Below are 24374 nucleotides of genomic sequence, written 5' to 3'. Positions count from 1 at the left end.
ATTCTGAATTAGGTGTTTTAAAATAGTGTAATATATATTATATGTTCTAAATATTTTTTTTTAAAAGAATAAGTCATCCAGAAAAATGACCTTACTGTTCCGGAATGGTTTATTTGAAAGTCAAAATTCATATTCCAAATAATCCAATCGAGAATGCTTATGTTTTTATACATATATTCCATGTTGTGTGTTTCAAAAGTTCATTTCTGGATTGGATGAGTCAAAAACTTGTTAACAAGAAAAAAAAACTTTGTTTATGTTACTCAACCTTTTGCACCTATCAAAAGTTAACCAACTTTAAATTATCACGAAAACTCCTAAAATCCTTAAACTTGTAGCAATAAAGTAAAAACTTACAATAGACTAAAGAAATAAAACGATAGCAAGAAAAGTTACATATGAAGGGCACACCACTGAAATATAGAGCAGAATGATAATTTTAAAAATTATGGAAGTATAGGAAGCAAAAACCCAGCAGCAATGTACATTATGGCAACCCATTCGAAGTCACTCTAATTTGGTCCATCTGGCTGTTTAGACCTTACCCTCTTGACGACAAGCAACCCATAATCTATTGTTTAACATAAATAGGGACTAATGCCAATGGATATACGTATTTAACAATTTCCAATTTAAAAGAAGGCTTTTCCTTTTCAATCCCTGAAGAAGCCGGGGTTACACCTGCCATTGTCGTAATGCAGTTACTTGCTTTTATGACTCAGAACCTGTTTCCCGGAAGCTACCATATTTATACAATTCGTTTGAAGATAACTTTGAACAAAAACAAAATTCAGGTATATTCATTGCCATTACTATATTAAATAAATGTCAGAAACTGAACACCACAAAACAGCTTACAAATGTTGTTATAGACTTACACAAGATCTTGCAGAGCAGTCACAATTTCTCAAGAGAAAGCTGCTCCGAACTTTGAAGTATGCAAAAGAAGAGTCGGTTATAGATTTTTCCCTCATAGCAACATGTCAGGATGAATTCCCCAGGTGGGACAGGTATTCATGTTACAGCCCATAACGAGCCTTAGTCAGCCAAGTTTTCAGTCTTATTAGACCAATTAGAAGTATTCACAATAACAAAAAAACACTAATACACTGTAAAGCATCCCTAACAACAAAATGAAAGACCCTGAAACAAAAATGCTCTCTAATCAAAATAGGCTACGTCAAACTTCAATGATTACAAATTGCTGCACTTGAAACTGCTGGAACCTTCCTGCTCTGAAAAACATTCATAAGAACAGGATAGTTAATTTTAATTAACAATTAAAATATATTAAAATGAAAAGCAAACTGTATTACCCAGAGGCAAGCCTAAATAGAATCAGTGTTTCTACTACAGCTCTAAACAGCTTTGTTGTATATTCATTTCATAAATTGGCAAATTTCCACATACAAAGGTTTATTTGTTGGAATTAAAAGGTTCATGTGGAAGAGAAAAGGAGAAAGAATACTTCAACAGTATTCTAGACCAATAAGGTGTAATGGTGTGATACGAATACTAACACAAGGGTCCTATTTATATAATGTTGGATTATCAGGATAAAAGTATCCTCAATATTAGTTAGGAAAACAATATCTTTAAATTTTCCAATTCATTTTAGGATATTTTTATTTCCTTATTTTAAAGAGGTTGATTATTAGAAAGAGGTGATGAGAATGTAATTTGTGTGGTGGTTGTTATCAATAAAATAATTATTTATTTCCTCAATAAATTAATATCTGAACTCCTAAGTTTGAAAGTTCTATTTCTGCTGTCACGTAAACAGTTGTCACCGTCGTTGTCCAGTGCAGTATGGTGGACCAAAAAGGTGCACGGGCAATCCGCATAGCTAACAAAGTCGTCAAGCACAACCATCAATATCGACACATGAACCCACACTCCTAGCTCCAACAAGGATCAAACTCCCATCGTTTGGCTCATAAGACCAATTGTTTGAGGTGAAATCTATCTTTAGGTCCTAATGATCTTTCCAAATGTGGTGGGTGTCTAACAGTTTGATTGCCAAAATTATCTGCAGTGGAGCCAGTACTTTGGATGATTTTGAAGAGACGGTCAAGATTAAATCACATTGATGGTGGAGGACCAAGGTCAAATTACTCTAATTTTGGAATTTGGGATAATTAAGTGAAGATTCACTAATCATGACTTGGACGTGACATTCTATGGTTCCCAAGATATTGATAAATTTATTCATATTGTGCAGATTTTTGAATTGACACGTAGTAGTGAGGCAGATCATTCTGTGTTTTACTGTCATATTTCTTGAAAGTGTGTTTATCCTATGATTTATGTTGATGATATTGTTATTACAGGAAATGATATAATTAAAATTACTCAATTAAATAAGTATTTATTTAATCACTTTTATATCAAAGATTTGAGCTATCTAGAGTATTTTCTTGATATTGAAGTGGCACAAACAAAAGGTGTCATCATTTCGCAAAAAAAATATGCTTGATATTTTTGAGGAAACAGGCATGAAAAATTGCAAGCCCATTAATAGTCATATGGACTCCAATCAGAAGTTAATGAGAAACCAAGGTGAACTTTATATAGAGAAGGTTGATTGGAAAACTCATATATCTTACTATAACAAGACCTCATCTTTGTCATCTAGTGGGAGTTGTGAGTCAATTTATGCAAAACTCCCACATTGATCATTGGAATGTTGTGATTAACATTCTTAGATATGGAAAAGGGGACTCGAGACAAGAAATATTGTACGAGAACAAAGAAAGTACTTAAGTCTTAGGATATTGTGATGCAGATTGGGTTGGTTGTCCCATTCACACGAGATCTACCACAAGATACTATGTATTCCTTGGAAGGAACCTTGTATTTTGGAAAAGTAAAAAACAAAATGCTATTGCTTGATCTAGTGCAAAAGCTAAATATCGATGACATGTGAACTTGTGTGGAATAAACAACTCCTTCAAGAGTTGAAATTTTGTGAAAATGAGTGGATGAAGTTGTATTGTGACAACTAGGCAGCTCTTCATATTGCTTCCAATCCGACATTTCATGAGAGAACTAACCATATCGATATTGACTGTCATTTTGTTAGAGAGAATTTGTTGTCCAAAGATCTAATCACTGAGTTTGTTAGCTCTAATGAACAACTCAGGATTTAATTTATATGTTCTAAGCTTGGTGCATATGATCTATATGCTCCAGCTTGAGAGGGAATGTTGAAATATAATTTTATTTTCTTTTTTAATTAATTTTTCTTTTGTGTACCCAAATTTAGGGTTAGGGTTTTATACAAGTGAATTTCCTTTTCTTTGTATCCTACATATACATCAATAAAAGTACAACACTGTAGGTTGAATACATTGTCTTTTAGTCCACTCATTTGTTCAAGTATCCTATTTCTTAATATGTTTGTGCTTACAGTCTCCCTAACAAACATCGAAGCTTTATTACTATCATTGATGCAACAACATATCCTAGTCCAAGAAGCTATGAAAAGTGAACATTGGACTCGAGCCATGAGACAAGAGATGAATGAATTAGAAAGAAGCTCAACATAAGAGATTGTTGACAAAACCAAGAGACAAGTGTTGTAGGGTGCAAATGGATATTGATAGTCAAATATAAAGCAGATGAGACAATAGACAAATTTGAAGCCAAATTGGTAGCAATGAAATACACCCAAACTTATAGAATTGACTATGAAAAGACAAATCTAATAAAAAAAATGAATATAGTTTAAGTTGTTATTTCTCTAAAAACTAATTTAGTTGGGACATACACCAGTTGTACGTGAAGAATGTTTTAGAAGAAGTGTACATGAAGATTCCTCTAGGTTTTGAAACTCATAGTTGAAGGAATAAGGTATGTCTCCTAAAAAAGGCCTTATACGATCTTAAACCGTCTCCAAAAGCAAGGTTTGAAAGACTTATGAAAGCAATGATTTATTTAGGATATAAGCAAAGCCAAGGAGAACGTACTTCATTCATAAAACACTTCATTACAAGTAAACTCAATATATTGCTAGTCTATGAAGATAATATGATTATTGCAGGAGATGATGATATAGGGAAATTGGCTTTAAAGGAAAAATTGACAGCCCAATTTGATATGAAAGATATGGGAAAACTCAAGTATTTTCTAGGAATAGAGGTTGTTTATTCAAAAAAAAGAAATTTTCATCTGCCAAAGAAAATATGTATTTGATCTCCTCAAACAAATAGGTAAGCTAAGATGTAGAACCTTAAGAACCAAAAAACAAGAGAGAGCATCTCATTTTAATGCAGAAGCAGAATTTTGAACCCTTGCTCAAGGTGTGTATGAAGGACTATGAATGAAAATCATAATTGATGACCTTAAAATAAATTTTGACATTTCTATGCAATTATAATGGGATAATAAGTACATGACAAGACCAAACATGTTGAAATTAGCAAGCGCTTCATCAAAGATAAACTTTAGATACCGGACACTTTCACTAAGGTTCTTCCGAGGGACAAATTTCAGGATCTTGTAGGCAAATTGAGAATGATTGATATTCATTTACCAAATTGAACAGGAGTTTTGTAAATAGAGGATTATTAGGATAAAAATATCCTCAATATCTCCATAGTAATTGGAAGAAAAATATTTTTAGAATCTTCTTTCATTTCAAGATATTTTTATTTCCTTATTTTAGAGAGTTTGATTGTTACAAAAAAAGCTGATGAGAATATAAGTTGTGTGATTGTTATCAATTATATAATTCTTTATTTCCTTACATAAGTTCAAGTGATACTACTATGGTATACTAGGGGGAGGAGGATAAGGGACCTCCTAAACAAAGAACTAAAACAGAAAGCAACTAAGAGAAAAGAGAAAATTAATTGAGCAAAGCTTCCCAATATAGGCCCAGCAAAAACATACCTTTTGAGAATAAGATTCAATGGAATACAATTTGACAGGTTTCAAAGTTCCTTTGAAGTATAGATAAATGCCTGCGGATTTGGAGTTTTTCCTCTGAACCTAAGGAGCTTGATAAGAAGATAGTCATTGTCTCTAACACTCTAGCATTTTGCATAATATACCCTACAAAATCCAGCTCAGTTTCCAATCCTTGATATTCTCTTAGGCAAAACGTTTTGAGATGTAAAAGGCATTCAGGAACAAGCAGTGGATGGCTCCATCGTGACTCTTGTCCCTTTGCATATTTTTGTGATTCCTGCAATAACACACCAAATGTTCTCAAATAGAAGTTAAAAAATAGAAAATAGAATTCACTTTTCAACTCAGCAAACCTTGTTAATCATAAGAACTTCCAGCTTGTGGGAACGTTGAAGCAAGTTTGCTAACAAATCCCATGAATAGCTTCCAAATGAAATTTCCAGCTGGATTAACTTGTCAAACACCGGAATATCAATGGCAGAAGCATGCTTCAAACACTGCATATAAAAGTTACGAGAAAAGAATATTTAAAAAACAAAAATAAATGGAGTTTAAAAAAACTGACACCAACCCAGGAAATCATTACATTCAGTCAGAAAATTAAAACCAAAATTAAACTGACAAGTAACTAAAGCAAGGAAAACAATAGAAGGCAAAGGTCTTCCTATGTTTCTTTGGCTTGTAGAGAATTGTCTTACTAACCAAAGCATAACTTCTACTTCAATTTCAATCTCAATCTCAAAGTCAACAAATATTTAGCACCATTTTGAACAATAAGAAAGTATGAGAATTTTTCTGAAATTGCCCAGAGTGAGATTACCAGGTGACAATACAGGCCAACTTGTCCCATCATCAGTCCGCCATGGTCACCAAAATAACATAAGAGAATGGGACAACAAGAATAGAAAACTTCTAAATAAAAAAGAAAAAAAAAAGGCTTACCCTTTTAGTCCTTATATTAAGGGCCAAAAATCAATTTCATCCCTCAGATTTTAAAAAGTTCAATGTCGTCCCAATTTCTTTTTTAAATTTTATTTTGGTCCCAACGTTTTTGAAAAAGTTAAGTGTGATCCTAATTTTTTTAAAACAATTCAATGTGGTGATCCTAACTTTTTAAAACAATTCAATGTGGTAACAATACATGTAATTCAATGTGAAGTAGCACAATCACTGAGGTAAATCTGTTTTAACTAGGGCAATCTAACCGATGGAACAAGATTGAATTGCTTTAAAAAAATTGGGACCATATTGAACTTTTCAAAATTCTTGGGACTTAATTGACTATTGGCCCTAGTATAGGGACTAAAAAGGTAATTAAGCCAAAAAACAACAATCTTGTTTGTTATTGCTACTTCCAAGTCTCGTTTATTACCTTCACAACTTGTAGCACATAATAGTTACATAGAATCTTATAAATATTTCTATACAAAATAAACATATTTTCTACTATTTTGGGTTTTCCAACCGAAAATGCCCTATGGGCTGATCAGCCCCGACCCATTATAAACTCATTTTGGACTGGTTCTAGGTTGGTGGGTTGAGTTCTATAAACCCTGTCCTTCTAAAAGTCATTCCTATTACGAGTTTCACCCAACAGTATGCTCCAAATTATAAGTATCAGGATTACATTATAATCAATACATTACAATTTACGGACAAATTAGATAACCCCATATCCTATATACACTAAACATATTCTAATTGAATATTAATGATTCAATTTCCAACACTACCCCGTCAAGCCCACGAATAGGCATTCTACATTCCTAGCTTAGATATTATTCTTCGATAAAATGTCTAACCACTTCAATGAGATTAGTTTCTTCATATGTTGAACTGGAATCTAAGTAATGCTAATTGCTGACTTATTATCAGAGTAGAGATTCATAAATCAATCCTATTTAAAATTCAAATCTTCAAAAATAGTCACAAGCCAAAGAACAAATACCTTGTGCCATATCTTAAACAATAGAACAAGCCACTATATTACACCTTTTACTACTCCAAATTACAAGGTGTCATTCAAGAAAGTACAGTACCATGATGTACTGGTTCTCAAGTTAATGGCTGAACCTACATAATAAGCATCAGTATAAGCTTTAAGAGTTGCATTACCATTCCTTTTAAATAAAATTACTCTTGCAGGAGTTCCCTTGAAATACTGCAAAATTCTTTGAGCTGCCTATAAATGATCACCTCTTAGGTTATGCATAAACTGAGTAACCAAACTTACAAATGCAATGTCCAATTTAGTATTAGGCAAACTAATCTGCAACAAATGCTAATACATCTTATTATCTGTCATTGCACCATCATCTACATTACCCAAGTTATAGCTCCAACCTATAGGACTACTCACAAGTTTACAATAGATACCATTAGTTTATGCAAAACCTTAGTATTAAAGGAAAAGAAAGAATAGGTAAATCCCTTGTGTATATTGAACACATAGGGTTATGTTTATATAGGAAAAAGAAACATATGGGCTAAGCCCATTACATAAATATGAGATATCTAACAATATCTATAATATCTCATAATATCAAATAATATCTAATTATATCTAATAATATCTAATAATATCTAACACTCCCCCTCAAGCTGGTGCATATAGATCATATGTACCCAGCTTGTTACAAATGTAATCAATCCTAGGTCCTCGTAAGGGTTTAGTAAAAATATCTGCTAATTGATTATTTGAATTAACAAACTCAGTCTTGATATCTCCTGATATAATCTTTTCTCGAATGAAATGACAATCAATCTCAATATGTTTTGTCCTTTCATGAAAAACTGGATTTGAGCTAATATGAAGAGCAGCCTGATTATCACATATCAGTGTCATTTGAGTAACCTCTCCAAATTGCAATTCTTTAAGTAACCGTTTAAGCCAAATAAGCTCACAAGTAGCCGAGGCCATTGCTCTATATTCTGCTTCTGCACTAGATCTTGCCACAACACTTTGTTTCTTGCTCTTCCAAGAGATCAAGTTATCACCAATGGAGACACAATAACCAGAAGTTGACCTTCTATCAGATGGAGATCCTGCCCAATCAGCATCTGAATAACAAACGACTTTAGTATGGTTATTATGACCATATAACAAACCTTTTCCAGGAGAGCCTTTAATGTACTTCACTATACGAATGACTGCATTCCAATGATCTTCACATGGAGAATTAAGAAATTGACTCACCACACTGACTGCAAAGGAAATATCAGGACGAGTAACAGTGAGATAGTTCAATCTTCCAACTAATCTCCTGTACTTCTCAGGATCTGAAAGAGGCTCCCCCTGATTGGGTAGAAGCTTGACGTTGGGATCCATGGGAATATCAACAGATTTCGAATTCATCAACCCAATTTCCTCCAAAATATCTAATGCGTATTTTCTTTGAGAGATAACAATACCAGTATTGAATTGTGCTACCTCAATCCCCAAGAAATATCTGAGTTTGCCAAGATCTTTGGTCTGAAAGTGTTGACAAAGGTGTTGTTTGACTTGTGAGATGCCATGGTGATCACTGCCTGTGAGAACAATGTCATCAACATATACTACAAGATAGATACACACAGCACTCGAGTGACGATAAAAAACTGAATGATCGCCTTCACTGCGAGTCATACCAAATTGTTGAACAACATTGCTAAATTTTCCAAACCAAGCCCTAGGAGACTGCTTGAGGCCATATAAGGATTTGCGAAGACGACATACCAATCCAGAAGACTCCCCCTGAGCAACAAAACCGGGAGGTTGCTCCATATAAATTTCTTCCTGCAAATCCCCATTAAGAAAAGCATTTTTAACATCCAGTTGATAAAGAGGCCATTGTTGAAGAGCAGTCATAGCTATGAATAAGCGAACAGAGGCCATCTTTGCTACTGGAGAAAAAGTATCACCATAGTCTAAACCAAAAATTTGGGTATAACCCTTAGCCACAAGACGAGCTTTGAGACGATCAATAGTACCATCAGGACCAACTTTGATAGCAAAAATCCACCTGCAACCAACAACAGATTTCCTAGATGGTAAAGGAACAAGTTCCCAAGTTCCATTATTCTGAAGCGCATTCATTTCATCAAGCATGGCCTGACGCCAACCAGGATGGGCTAAGGCATCACCTACAGATTTTGGAATGGATACAGAAGAAATAGACGAAAGGCAGGTATAAAAGGGTTGAGATAGTCTATGGTAACTCAAAGCAGTATAACGTGGAGAGGGATTACGAGTAGAACGTATACCTTTACGGATAGCAATAGGAAGATCAGGTTCAACAGTCGGAGGTTCAACTATAGGAGCCGGAGGGGGATGAGGTGTTGGCACCAGAATAGAGTCTGCTGATGGACGATGAGACGGTTGACGACAACTATACACCTGAAGAGTTGGCGGCGGTGGTGAATTGTTAGGTGCACTAGGCACAACAAGAGGAATATTAACTTGATTAGATGAAGAAATTGAAGGAGAAGGACAAGACTTAAAGTAAAGGGAAGATTCACTGAAGGTGACGTCTACTGAAATAAAATAACGGTTTAAAGACGGTGAGAAACATTTATATCCTTTTTGTGATCTAGTGAACCCTAAAAAGACACATTTGTGTGACTTAGGAGATAATTTATCAAGACCAGGACTAAAATTATGAACAAAACATGTGGACCCAAAAACTTTGGGAGGTAAAGAGTGGAGAGGGTCATGTGGAAATAAAATAGAATGAGGAATTTTGTTATCTAAAACTGAAGATGGCATGCGATTAATGAGATAACAGGCACTAAGAACAGCATCACCCCAAAAACGTTGAGGAACATCACCATGGATTAAAATAGTACGAGTTGTTTCAACAAGATGTCTATTCTTGCGCTCAGCTACCCCATTTTGTTGAGGTGTATAAGCACATGAAGTTTGATGAAGAATACCATGAGAAGCCATAAAATTTTTAAAAGAATGAGAAAGATACTCACGTCCATTATCACTGCGCAAAATTCGGATGGAAATTCCAAATTGATTTTTAATTTCATTGTAAAATATTTGAAATATAGAAAAACAACTCAGAACGGTTTTTCATTAAAAATACCCAAGTACATCTTGAATAATCATCAATAAAAGTAACAAAATACTGAAATCCTAAATTAGACTTAATACGACTTGGTCCCCAAATGTCAGAGTGAACTAAGGCAAAAGGAGATGAAGCACGTTGTGAGACACTACGAGGAAAAGAACTACGAATGTGTTTCCCTAACTGACACGACTCACACGATAAAGTAGACACATTAGACAAACTTGGAACAAGCTGTTGCATCTTGGCAAGACTAGGATGACCCAACCGAGCATGAATGAGAGATGGAGAATCCATAATTGCGCCAACATGTGCAGAGATCTATAGTTGATAAAGTCCATGAGACTCACATCCGGTGCCAATCATCCGTCCCGAACTCCGGTCCTGTAAAGTAACAGAATCTTTGGTAAAAGAAATAACACAGTCAAGGGAACGAGTGAGACGACTAATGGATAATAAGTTAAATGGAGACCCAGGGACATAAAGAACATTATCAATAGATAAAGATGAAAAAAGATTAATAGTACCAACACCATGTGATGGTACCCTATATCCATTGGCCATGGTAACTGAAGGTAAATAACCCGTAGTAGATAGGGAAGAGAAAAAAGATTTATTACCAGTAATGTGATCAGTGGCACCTGAATCTAGAACCCAAGGGCCATGGGAAGTGGAGTGAGTGAGGCCAACAAAAGATGTACCTGAATGTGCAACAGAAGCCGTGGAACTAGGGTTCTGACGATCCTCATACCATTTAAGAAATTCATTGAAAATAGCAGGCTGGCTTGGGGTATCAATTGAAGTATGGTCCATGGTAGAAGGTTGCACAGGGGCAATTTGAGCAACCGCAACAGATCTAGGAGGATGACCATGTAAGGCATAACATCTGTCAATTTTGTGGCCAAGTTTGCCACAATGGTCACACTTGTGACGCCCTTTGCCCGGCTTGTGAGGGCGAGTACGATCATTATGCTGAGATACTAAAGCAGAAGAGTCATCAACATGAGACGTTATATCAGCGGTGTGTTTACCTGGCACGCGCAAAAGGGTAGAACAAGTGGAAGTAAAATTGGGCACAATAGGAGATCCCAAAATTTGATCACGAACGTGAGAATAATCATCAGGAAGACCATGTAAACCCAATAACATAAAGAACTTGGATCTTTGTTCTAGTTCTTGAGAAGGAGTAGAGGCAGGAGGTAATAACTCATTAAAATCATGAAGAAGAGCATGAAGTTTACCTAGATATTCTGCCATTGTACCATCAAGACGTTTGGGAGCAACAATTGTGAGAAGATTTTGACACACACCATAAAGACGTTGAGTATCATTGGTGTATAATAATTTTGCTTGTTCCCAAACTTTTGAACATGTCTCATAGGTACGAAAAATTTGTTTTAAAGATGAGTGAATGGTCGATTTGATAACAATGCATAATTGAGCATCAATTTTCGACCAACGAACAACCTCATTTTCAGCAAGAGTAGGATGAGTAAGATGATCAACATAACCTTGACTCTTAAGCCATAATTTAATATCTGATGCCCAAGTGTCATAATTGGTTCCATCCAATTTGTCAATGGAAAGATGAACATTGACGTAATTAGTATAAATAGATGAATCCGGCATAATGACTGAAGAAGAAGCCATAGTGGCAGCGGAAGCGGAAGAAGCCATAAAAAATAAGGACAAATCCAGTCACCGGTTAATTGGCGGGAGCAACAAAGATGAAGGCTCCGACAGCGATTCCGACGGCGGCTCCGGCAAAGGTCCGGCGAAGTTCCGGTGAAGGTCCGGCGAAGGTCCGGCGAAGCAGTGGGGGTGGTGGCTAGAAAATTCTAGTGAATTGAACCTTAAACCCTAACCTTATGCTCTAGATACCATATTAAAGGAAAAGAAAGAATAGGGTAAATCCCTTGTGTATATTGAACACATAGGGTTATGTTTATATAGGAAAAAGAAACATATGGGCTAAGCCCATTACATAAATATGAGATATCTAACCATATCTATAATATCTCATAATATCAAATAATATCTAATTATATCTAATAATATCTAACACTTAGCAACCGGACTTGCACTATACCTCTAAATTGACAAATTTACTTTATATTTTACTGAATAAACCCATTCAGAACGAAGAGAGTTTTTTCTTCAAATAATTGACAAACATGATTTATTCTTCTCCAATACCTTGATTTATTCAATAGAGAGGTCATGATTATCCTTAACTACTGGGATTACTGTTTCATTTTGAGAGGCTGAAAAATCATAACCTGGAATATTAGAATTTTTCATCTGATCCATGTACGAGAGTTGGATTGGCCTCTTGGATATGTATCAGTTCAGGGATGACATTTAACCATCTTTTCATACACCAAATTCTTTCCATACCTACCATTTCTAGATCCAATTTCAGGTGGTGCTTCCTTGGAATCAAGTTCGTGGCAATTTGATTTGAGCTAGCAAGATCAAATGCTTCAAGTTGAACCCCTAATCACCCTAACATGCTAAAGTTTTAAAAGAAATACAGTAAGTTGTAATTTAGGGTTAGGCCAATTCTGGTTGTAATTTGGAACATCTATTTTTTCTGACCCACTAGATGCCTACACAGCCAAGAGAAGAACAAAAAATTGTGCAATTCTTCCCCAAATCATGATTCTTGCAATAATCTGATTCATGCAATTCATAGTGCGATATGAACACCAAAATTATTCGCTTACCAATTCATACCGCCCATCAATGACCCCACATTCATTCCCTTTCACAAACAACTTTAAACTATAACTCTCAAGAAGCACAGTTTTCCCTTTAAAATGAACAATCAAATTATTAATTGCCACAAAAAAAAAATGGGAAATCAAATAACCTTTACAGAGAACAAAAAAAGAACCTCGAAGGATGAAGAACTGAGGTCCAAGAGCTCAAAGATGACTAAAATACATAGAAAATAGCATGGCCAAGAACAAAGAAATTGAGAACTCATTTATGCCAAAAGGAGACTCTAATACCATATTAGAATAATATTTGAGCGAATCGCTTGTGCATTCCTGATTCTATTCATCTCAATAAATAGTACAAAATTCTCTACGGATGGGAAGATTTACCATTTACAACAAATAACGAAGGTATTATTCTAATTCCTATGTCCTAATTTGGCTCTATACTAGAATCCCTATTAATACAATTAATAGGCAGATTCCAGATTTCCTGTCATTTTGTATTTCTACAATATAAATTGGAAAAAATTACACATTTTTAGGCAAGAAGATTCCTATGCTAGCAGTAATATCTCAGACAAATCCTTGACAAACAACAACAATCTTGGGAAAATAAAATCCTTCCTTCATGGTCAATACACGTGTACTTGTAGCCTTTATGAACCAAGAAGTAGCTAATAAATATGCATTCCTTTCATATGAATTCAAATTTGAAGGAGTTGAAAAGACGAGAAGAAATGATAACAAGCACTAGTGACTTGAAATCTGGAATCTAAGCTTTGAGCATTCTATGGAATTTGATTGTCCAAGATGCTGCAAGAAGTTGTTTGATAAGAAGGTGACAGCTGGGACAGCATAATCCTAAAACATACGTGGTAGTTGGGCATTAAAAGTGTGAAATCTGTTTCAATTGACCATTCTGATGATGGGTATGGAGACAAGTCTACAGGAGATACCCAGCCGAGAAAGCCAAGAGGTGAAGTTTCTGAACTCTCCACTTGCCCCTGATCAATTTGAACTGACTTCAGAGATTTCCCATTTTGCAGCTCTGCCATAAACTTAAACTGTTCGAAAAGTGCATCTGATGTATAGCCATATAGGATACAACCATGTGAACCTTGTATGAGAACCAACAATGGTCAAGAAGTAACAAGAATCACTGATGATTCAACTACGGCTGGTCCCCAAACATCAATGACCATATCTTCCATAAAGAGGGAATGCAAAGAGCTTAACCTAAACATGTACAGAGATCCGTCACTTTTATTTGGTAATGAAATTTTACACAGTTGAAGATTTTTCAAAGAACTCATGATGAGGATATCTGCAATGGCATATGGTACAGGTACAGTGTTTACTAATGAGCTAGTGATGTCCGGTGTAGTGAGTGCAAGGACAACTGACTGACAGCTAGAACAAATAGGGGAAGCTGTATTATTATATAGCAAAAAATGATAAGGAGAGAATGGCAAATTGGGACTGGGGGCAGCAGCTCTTCAAAGGACAAGATTTCAGAATTCATGCAGTTCATCCTCAAAATTTAAGTAGGCAGTGAAAGGGAGAAACTCAAAGGAATACATGACCATCTTGAGCAAATTTTGTGACAATGATCAGACTTTTAGTTATGTTAGGAACCAAATGTTACTTTTTTAGAGAGTGAAGTGTAGGATTGTAGGGAAGATTGAAATGATGTCGAATCAATTGGTAAAAAGGGAAAACCTTTCCCAACAGAATTTAATGTGTCACTCAGAGGTATTGTGCAGAAGGCTCCATGGATCTAAAATAACATGGTGCATGGGACCCAAGTTCAAGTGCCAGGCCAAGAGGAATTTGTCACAAAATCAGTAAGTAAGGCATGAGGCATCTGTGCAGAAGAGGAAGGGATGGATTTAACCATAGGAGCCTGTGTGTTGGCACAAGGATGAATATGATTTGATGTGGCAGCTTCGCAATGAGGAATATTGGCATAAATTGATGACGCCATGAGAGTAGCAAAGGAGGCAGCGGTTGAACATACTACCAGCACATGTGTTGAGCTCATCATAACATTTAGAAAGGTAAAGCCAGTGAAAACATAGTAGCACCGTGACCTGCTTTGTGGCACATCTGACATTGGATTGAGCTACAACCACCAAAGTGTCATCCACCTCAGCCACGAGCTCTTCCATTACAAGTTACCACCACCACTCCTCAAAATTAACTACTATTATTAGGATCAACCAGAGGGAGGTGATAGGCATTTGTTGACAGGTTAGCCACTAACAGCTGAACACCAGAATGAGATGGTGCAGGGTAAAAACATGGCTGAACAAAGGATGAAGGTTGAACATCAAAATGTGCAACATTAACCATCCAAATGTTCATTTTAAATCATGGGTCTAGCACAAAGAGAAGTCACTCCATTTCAGTCATTGAGAGGGTAGAGAGAGGCCAACTGAAATAGCCTCAAAATTATTGCAAATGGCCAACAATGAGTCCTACCAGGGGTTTGTGCACAAGAATTCTTAGACAAACTTGCTCATTACTTAATCATTTGAATCTCTTAAGTAGAACTGAGTGGAATTTGCATGCATGAGCACATGAAAATGGCTATGAATTTCATTCCAAACAAGCCTGGTAGGAGTGAAAATTTCCAGCAATGCAAGCTAAGATTGAATTAGAAAGTTGAAGTTCATGCCCTCTAATTACTGGGTCAATTTGTTGTAGTCACTACAAGATGTTTTTCCAGTGGAAAATGACAGGAATAGAGTGTGGTGAGAGAAGGTAATTGGTGAGGTTGCAGAGATTGAAATTTTGCAGAGAATCATATGGTGAGATAAAGAGAAGGGAATTAATTTTGTATAATCCATGATGATTGGTGAGGATTGAAAGAAGCTCTATGACATTGTAAGAAGATAAGATGGATATTCGTATGATTGAATCCTTGTGTGTTTGAACACAACCAACGAACACATTATACTGTACAATATATTATATAGAGATGGGCCTAGGCCATATATTGAAAATACATTTAACACTCCCACTCAAATTGGTGCATATAAATCATATGCACCAAGTTTCTTACAAATGTAATCAATTCTAGGATCCCGCAATGATTTGGTGAAGACATTTACCAACTTACCATTGGAATTAACAAACTGAATAGTAATGTCTCTAGATACAATCTTTTCACGAAAAAAGTGACAATCTATCTCAATACATTTGACCCTCTTGTGAAATACTAGATTTGAGGCAATATGAAAAGCAGCTTTATTATCACAAATGAGAGACATTTGTGTAACCTCTCCAAATAACAGTTCTTTAAGAAGTTGTTTGAGCCAAATAAGTTCACAAGTGGGAGAAGTCATATCTCTATGCTTTGCTTCTTCACTAAATCTTGCCACTACTTTTTGTTTTTTTTTTCTAAGATATCAAGATGTCACCAATAAAGACATAATATCTAAAAGTGAATCTCCTACAAGTTAGAGTCAGCCCAATCTACATCTAAGTATCCTACAACCCAAGTATGATTATTATGTCCATATAACAAACATTTTACAGTAGCTACTTTCATGTACTTTAGAATGCGAACAGCTTTCCATTGTCTTACACATGGAGAATTTAGAAACTGAATACCACACTAAAGGCAAAAGAGATGTAAGGGCAAGTGACTATGAGATAATTCGATTTTCCAACCAATCTCATATATCTCTCGAGATTTGAAAGTCGCTCCCCTTGTCTTGGTAGAAGTTTAACACTAGGAACCATAGGTGTGTCAAGGGGCTTGGAATTCATTAACCCAATCTCCCCTAAAATATCCAAAACATACTTCTTCCAAGAAATCATAATTCCATTGTGCTACCTCAATTCCCAATAAGTATCGAAGTTTACTAAAGTCTTTAGCCTGAAAAATTATGACAAAGGTGTTGTTTTATCCGTAAAATGCCATGATAATTGCTACTTATTATCAGAACAGTGCCATCCACACAACCAAATGGATAACCCAAACCCCAAAATGACAAAAACACAAGAATGGTCAACCTCATTCCATCTCATACCAGACTATTAAACTACTACACTGAATCTATCAAACCATGCCTTGGGAAACTTTTTTATATCAAGCGGGAATATTCCCCCTAAGCAACAAAGCTAGGAGGTTGCTACACATAAATTTTCTCCATCAAATCACCATGGTGGAAGTCATTTTGACATCCAACTAATAGAAGGGCCAATGTTTAAGAGCAGTCACAACTAAAACTAATTTGACAAAGGTCATCTCAGTGACTAGAGTAAAGGCGTCACCATAATCTATCCCAAAGATTTAAGTATAACCTTTGGCAACCAATGACCTTTAAGTTGATCAATATTGTTATCAGTGTCAACTTGACTATAAAGACCCATCGACAACCAACAACATATTTCCCAACAGGCAAAGGAACAAGATCCTAGGTACCACTATTCTGAAGAACAAACAACATCAAGCATGAAATGCAAGAGGAATGATTACAGGTGGAATGTGTACATTTATGAAGTGCAATAGGGAAGTCATACATAAGAGGCGGGGCAAGAAGGGATGAAAGAGGTGGCATCAGAGTACATTTAGAAGTTGGCACAATGGAAGACATAAATGTTGTCAGCAATGACAAACCTGAAAAGGTGGCACAGGTGGTGGCATCGAGAGTAATCAAAGATGTCGATGGTATCAAAGACAAGGCATGATTGTAGGGCCTAAGATAGCCTTCTAGAAGGTACAGACTTAAACTCAAAGTAAAGAGAAGACTCAAAGAAGGTGATATCAACGAAGATCAAATAGCATAAAAGGGGGTTGAGAAACATTAATACCCTTTTTGAGATCTAGGGTAACCTAAGAAGACACACTTGTGAGACCCATATGGCAGTTTATCAAGTCCAAGACTAAGATTATGAAAAAAATAGGTAGATCCCAAGACTCAGGAGTTAATGGGAGGAGAGGTTGATGAGGGAACAAAATAGCAAGAGGAAATTGGTTGTTAAGGACAGAAGAATGCATGTAATTGATGAGATAACAAGAGGTGAGAACAACATCACCCCAAAAGTGTTGAGGAACATGATCGTGAAGTAAAAGAGTTTGAGTTGTTTGAATAAAGTGATGATTGTTATAGTTTGCCACCCCATTTTGTTGAGAGGTATATGCATAGGAATGTCAGGTGAAGAATACCATGGGAGGACATGAAAGTCTGAAAGGGATGGAAAAGGTACTCACGAGCATTATCATTGCAAAAAGTACAATTAGAAACACCAAAATGATTTTTAACTATTATAAAAAGATTGAAATATGGAAAACAACTCAAAACAATTTTTCATTGAAAATAATCAACTTCATCGAGAATAATCATTAATTGATTACAAAATATTGCAATCTTAAAGTAGACCTATCAGGAATCGGTCCACAAATATCTAAGTGAACTAAAGCAAAGAATGGACAAGGGTCAAATCATTTAAAGTTCTTCTTATTAGTCTTTTCAAAAGATGAGGCCCAAGCCCAAGAAGGCCAAAGCCCAAGAAGCCCAAGGCCACGCATTAAATAAAAGAGCATCATTTGAATTAATTTTGTATAGTTGTAGGAGGTGTGAATAGTTAAGGGGGGTGTAGACGCATTTTAGGAGGTGCTGAAAATAAGAAGTGGGTCACACTTACTTCATGACTAGGTGGCACCAATTTGCATTTGAATTTGGAGGGAACTTTGAGTTTCATTTGTGTTTCATTTCAGCCCTCTTCTATTATAAATAGAGAGGTTGGGCTCTTGTAAATTCAGATTGGATAATTGATATAGAGAAACTCTACTCTTTTGGGGAGAGAATTGTGTGAGATTTTGATCTCTTAGCTTAGTCTCATCTTGTGAGGTTTTGGAGAGCTTCAAGTGGCGGCTTCCTTCACTCATCTTGGAACTACATCACCAAGTGGCGTGAGCAACTCCAAATTCCATTCCAGCGGTCTTCAATCACTTAAGTTTCATCTTCTTTCATCTCCATTTTCATTTCCAATCGGTAGTTTAGCTTGTTCTTCAATTTCTACCGTTTATTCTTGTTCTAGGTGCTGTTTTAAGTTTCTATTCGGTTTATCTTGTTCCTTTGATGATTTCAATCGGTAGATTCATTTCTTGATTCAATTCTGTCCAGTTTGTCAGTTTACACATTTCAATTGTGCTTCTATTTGTGTTCTTGCTTTCCTTTCAATTCCGCCAAGTGTTTGTGATAAGGACATGGCACTCATGATGTATATGAGTTTGGCTCTTCATTTGGATGGCATTGTCCTCCATTGATTTGTCCTTAAGCCTCCTTAAAGTGTTGTTTCTTGTTAAGTGTCTATCCAACTCATATCACACCTTTAGGAAATGAACTACGACTATGTTTTCTGAATTGACATGACTCACAACAAAGTAAACAATTGCACAGACGTGGTACAAGGTGTTAAAGTTTGATAAGGCCAGGATGACCTAATTTTGCAAGGATGACAGAAAGTGAATCTACCATCAAGCCAGCATGAGCATATGTTCGTAGTATATAAAGGCCATGATCATGAGACTCACATGTGGTGTCAATCCTCCATCTTGAACTTTGGCCTTGTAAGAAAACAAAATCTTTGTAAAAGAAAGAAGACAATTGAGTGAGATGATTAAGGGATAATAAATTAAATGAACATCCAAGGACATAGAGGAGATTGTCAAGGGAGAGAAAAGGAAGAAGATGGACAATACCAACACCACAATAGAGGGCACAAGAGCCATTGACCATAATGACAGAGGGTAAAAGACAAGAAGTGGAAAGAGACAAGAAAAGAGACATATTACCAGATATATGATTGGTGGCACCAAAGTCAAGGACTAAAGGACCGAGAGGTAGAGTGAGTGACACCAGCAAATGAGGTGTTTGTGTACACAACAGAAGTAGTGGAACTCAAGGCCTAACATTTCTCATAACATTTTAAGAAGTCATGTAAGAAAGTCGAAGGTTCAAAACTATTAGATGAAGGGGCACCAGAATCAGGTTGAACAAGGGCAGCTTGAGCAATAGTAACCAACCGAACAGGGAAACCATATAAGGCATAACATTGGTCGATGGTGTGACCAAGTTTGTGACAATGATCACACCAGGGAAAACCTCTACCTGGTTTGCAAGAGAAATTGTGGCCATCACACTAAGATACTAAGGCAGAGGAATCACGACAGAAGTAGGAATGTTAAGTGATAACTTGCATGATACACACAACAAGGTGGCCCTTGCAAAGTTCAATGTGCACACAGTCAAAGACTCCAAAATCTAATCATGAATTGAAGAATACTCTTTAGGAATCCCATACAACGCCATCAACATAACAATGGTTTGGCATTGCTCGATTTCCTAGGTAGGAGTGGCAGCAAGAGGCAATAATTCATTGATGTCGTGTAGAAGACCATGAACCTTTCCCAAGTATTCAGTCATGGGGCTATCAAGGCATCTAGGGCGATGATAGTTAGAAGATTATGGCAAACACACATAGAGGTATTAAGTATCATTTGTGCATAGTAACTAGGCTTGCTCCTAAACCCTAGGGGGAAGGATGAATAGTTGACTTAAGAACACAACAGACTTGGACATCAACTTTGGACCATCGAGGATGATCTTTTGAATCAATTGAGGTTGTTGTCTAGGTGAGATGATCAATAAAATCTTGTCCCTCAAGCCTAGCTTGATATCAAAGGCCCAAGTCTCATAACTCGTGTCATCTAACTTGTCAATGGAGAGTGGGACATTGACATAGTAAGTGAAGATTGAGGAATCAAACCTAGAACTAGTAGAAGTCATGGGCTTGTGAAAGAGAGTGAAAACAATGGTAGGAGAGAGAGAAGTTCCTACAAGAGAGAAAAAAACCACCCCCAAAGAGAGGGGAACCTTCAAACAATTCAACCAAGAATGCGGTACCAAATCAAAGAGAGGAGGTTAGGGCAAGTTTGGCGTTGGTACGAACCACCAAAAAGGTGGACAAACACATTGCCATGAATGACTGTTGGTGGTTGGTAAAGAGAGAAGTTGTGCAAACACGTGTGCATGTGCAAACACGTCAGAGCTACGATGACTATGACTCCAACAACGTTGTGGTCGCCTGGGCAAGGCGACTCAGGCAATGAGACCACCAGTCAGAGAGGCAGTCACGGACGGTAAAGACAGTGGCCAAAATCTCGGGAAAGAGAGGCACGGTGAGGAGAAGGCCGGGAATTAGATAGAAACACAAGGGGTTCACCAAGAGGGCAAGGATTCACTAGGCTCTAGATACCATGCAAGAACATAAGATGAATATTCATAAGGATGAATCCTTGTGCTTGAGCACAGCCATAAAATGAATCCTTGTGTTTGAGCACAACCAATGAACATATTATGTGTAGATTGTACAGTATATTACATAGAGATGGGCCTACGCCCATATATTGAAAATACATTTAACAGATACCATGTTAGGATTTAGTGTGAGAAAACTGAAAGAGAGGGTAATCTGCAATATCTTTTTCTAAATGAAATGTATTCCACTTGATTGAATAAGTGCTGCACAGTATTTATAAAAGCAGAATGCTTGCAGCACAAGCTTAGCTGTATGCCTGTATGATATAAGAAGCAACAACCTTCCTAACAAGCTAACTGGTCTAGCAAACTTAACAATTATAATACTAGATTACTCTGAAACCTTCACTCATACCAAATAACAAATTATTCTATAATAACTGCCTCATACAAAACAAATACATTAATGAAGTTCAGTATTTTTGTATGGTGGCCCCGGTTGCATCACAAAGAAGGGAAGGCACTATTAGCAACTCCACAATTGGTAGAGAACATTTGTTACGATTGATTTGTAGTTTGGATCCAATTGTAATACATGCACGGGACTTGAGTCTCACATCAGAAGTATGGGATTCTGGTGTGGGGTAGACTTATGACACTCAACAACTGCATTAGTTACCTTTTGAGGTGTGGTTCTCCCAAGGTTCTTTTCGACTTCACTATTGAGACACAGAGCACCTCAATAGCAGGCTATATCCAATGATTGTATAGGGAGCCAAATTTCCTGTTGTAATAATATTGAAACCCAACTTTTTCTTCAACAGCACCAACTTTGGGACTTAAGTTAGGTACCCTAAAACTAATTTAAGAATTAGAAGGAGCGCCACATGAAAACAGTTGCTTCATTGAAACTAACTTTAGGTCTGTAACACTGTTTTACATAACTTCAACCCGTGTTTGCCCTAGCTCTGTTTCATTTTCAACCCCAGAATCCGTATTACATACAACTCAGTCGCTTTTTAACCTATACATCTTATCCTTCTATTGATGAGGCGTCGCAGTCATCTGCAGCTCTTCAAAACAATTGTCTGTGCACATATCCCCCTCCTTGGGATCTTTCTCCCTCCCAGTTCATGTGTTTTGCTTGTCTAACGTAAGTCCTTTTTATTTCCACTATTAACCACTACGAAAATCCCATTCCACTACCACATCCAAAACAATATACCAATTCAGTGCAACACCATGTTATTTTGGGCAACAAATATTGAAAAAAACAACGCTAATTGCCACCTATATCTATTTTCTCAGAGTAGCAATAACTCGTTCATAATCTCCACAATACATCCCATATAAACACCAAATTCAATGCAACATCATGTTCTCTTATGCAAGAAACAATTAAACTCAGAATGAACCGTGAGTTTAAGAAACAAATTGAACCAAAAACAAACAAATATACACATGATGTATAGTATTTAACTAAGGGTAGGGTGGAGAAGCGTCGTACCGCCACTGTACAGGGAGAAAGGGAGAGGCACCTAACGTGAGAGAGCGCTTGGAAAATGAGAAGCATGGACTTGAGGCACCTCTCCTTCCAAGAAAACCCAATTTTGGCACGCGACAAGTGTTTCAAACTAAGCTCGAAATTGCCCTCGGCACAAACGACACCTCCGCAGGCATCGTTGTAGGTGGATTCCAGCACCAAGTCTTCCAGCGCAGGGCATCCAGAGAGAAGCTTCACCAGGTAATCGTGGCACCCGAACAGAACCCTATCCCCCACGTGCAAAGCCCTCAGCAGAGGCAAGCGCACGGAGAACGAGGCGAGCGCGTTGAGGAACACGCCGTTGAGCTTCATGGCCGAAACCGTGTCGCAGTTGAAGAGGCGACGCGGAAGCGCCACATAGCGCGAGAGCGAGAGCGACAGCTCCACGCACTCCACCCTCCGCCGCGCCACGTGACATAGCCACGTGGCGATGTCGCACGCGGAGGAGTTCGGGTTCGCACACCGGAGCCGGAACCGCTCGATTGCCGGCGCGTCGTGCAGGAGGAGCACCGAGTACACGAACTCCGCAAAGCCCGCGGAACCGTGGCGGGAATCCGGAGAGGACTCGTCGTCGAGGTCGAGGACCGACACGGCAGGCCACAGTGGGCGCCACCGCTTCGCGAGAATGCCAGTGACCACTGCCTGTTTGGTTGAAAGGAGGGAGAGGATTTGGAGAAGGAGGACGTCGGGGAGCTGACTAATTCTGTCGTCCCCGCCGGGTAGCGACCGTTGCTTGGACGGTGGTTGGGAGGATTCCACCATGGGTCGTGGTGGTGGGGTTAATTGGAACAAGCGAAGCAGCTATTGTCTAGTATTGTTGTTTTCTGAATAAGAATTGGCACTTTGCACTGCACACTTAATACTTCCAGTGGCCACTCTAGCGGTTACAATTGTTTTTTTCTCTAACTTTCCTTACCCCATTCCTATTTTTTTGGTTTCTACCACCACATGTCACCCTCATTCATTGCTATTTCTCCTCTATTTCTTCCCTTTTCTTACTCGTTTCTTATTTTCCTTTTTTTCTCTAAACTTTTTCAGTTTTTTTCTTACAACGGATATACTAATTTTGCTCATAATCTGACTTTTTACTCTGCTGTCAAATATTACTGTAAAACGTAAACATGTTATATTCTTTATATTATTATTTCACCAGCTTGCATTTATGGAGAAGCTTTGAATATGCGTTAGAGTTTACAACAATTTATACGCATATTACTTCATTGAATAATAGTGTTACTTAATGATAAGGTCAAAGATCAAGTTCAATTACTGAGATGGGTTAAAAAATCTTAGTACAATTGTGATTTTCTCAATATTGAATTAATTTCTAACATTTACAATTAAAAGAAAATATTCAGATAAGTAAATTTTATATCTTTAGATACATAATAAAAGAGATTAACATCTTCTACCTAGATTTACATGCTACTTATCTTAATTTTTCATGAGTTCATAAAAGAAGTCTTAATTTTCTTTAAAAAAAAAAATACTAGCTACCCCATTCATGGTTCCACCCGGATGATACATCAAATTTGACCTATAGTACAAAGAAGTTATTGTTTTTTCAACTCATCCCAACTTTGACAAGTGATTAAAGCATATTAACAATTTTACTTTTGGCACTCCCATTAAAACATTGGTTTCTCCACCTTCACCAAACTTTATCCTCATCAATGAGCTTGGTGGTGAAAGGGAGTATGATGCCATAATGACTCCCTTGTACATTTATAAGCAAAATGAAGAGTGCATGATGTCATGTACTTAGATTTCCAAAGAACTTTAGGACATTAAGAAGCTCATAGTAAATAATGATGTTCAAAGAGCAATAACAGAAGAGTACCAACAAATGCAACCCCGAAAAAATTATCTTCTT

At 37.0% G+C, this 24374-nt stretch overlaps 1 protein-coding gene across 1 annotated transcript; it reads right to left on the bottom strand.

The window, feature by feature from the left end:
* Positions 1–772: 772 nt before the first annotated feature.
* On the bottom strand, positions 773–23526 carry LOC137824203 (putative FBD-associated F-box protein At5g56440). Its single transcript, XM_068629725.1, has 4 exons — positions 22466–23526; positions 5265–5408; positions 4894–5188; positions 773–1235 (listed from the first exon to the last, which is right to left on the bottom strand). Exons 1-3 carry the CDS (start codon positions 23261–23263, stop codon positions 4910–4912), a joined length of 1221 nt encoding a protein of 406 aa, XP_068485826.1. The 5' UTR covers positions 23264–23526; the 3' UTR covers positions 773–1235; positions 4894–4909.
* Between the last annotated feature and the right edge of the window lie 848 nt (positions 23527–24374).

The sequence above is a fragment of the Phaseolus vulgaris genome, chromosome 8, assembly GCF_000499845.2.
Source record: "Phaseolus vulgaris cultivar G19833 chromosome 8, P. vulgaris v2.0, whole genome shotgun sequence".
Taxonomy (NCBI): Eukaryota; Viridiplantae; Streptophyta; class Magnoliopsida; order Fabales; family Fabaceae; genus Phaseolus; species Phaseolus vulgaris.
This window is presented reverse-complemented; position numbering and strand designations above follow the sequence as displayed.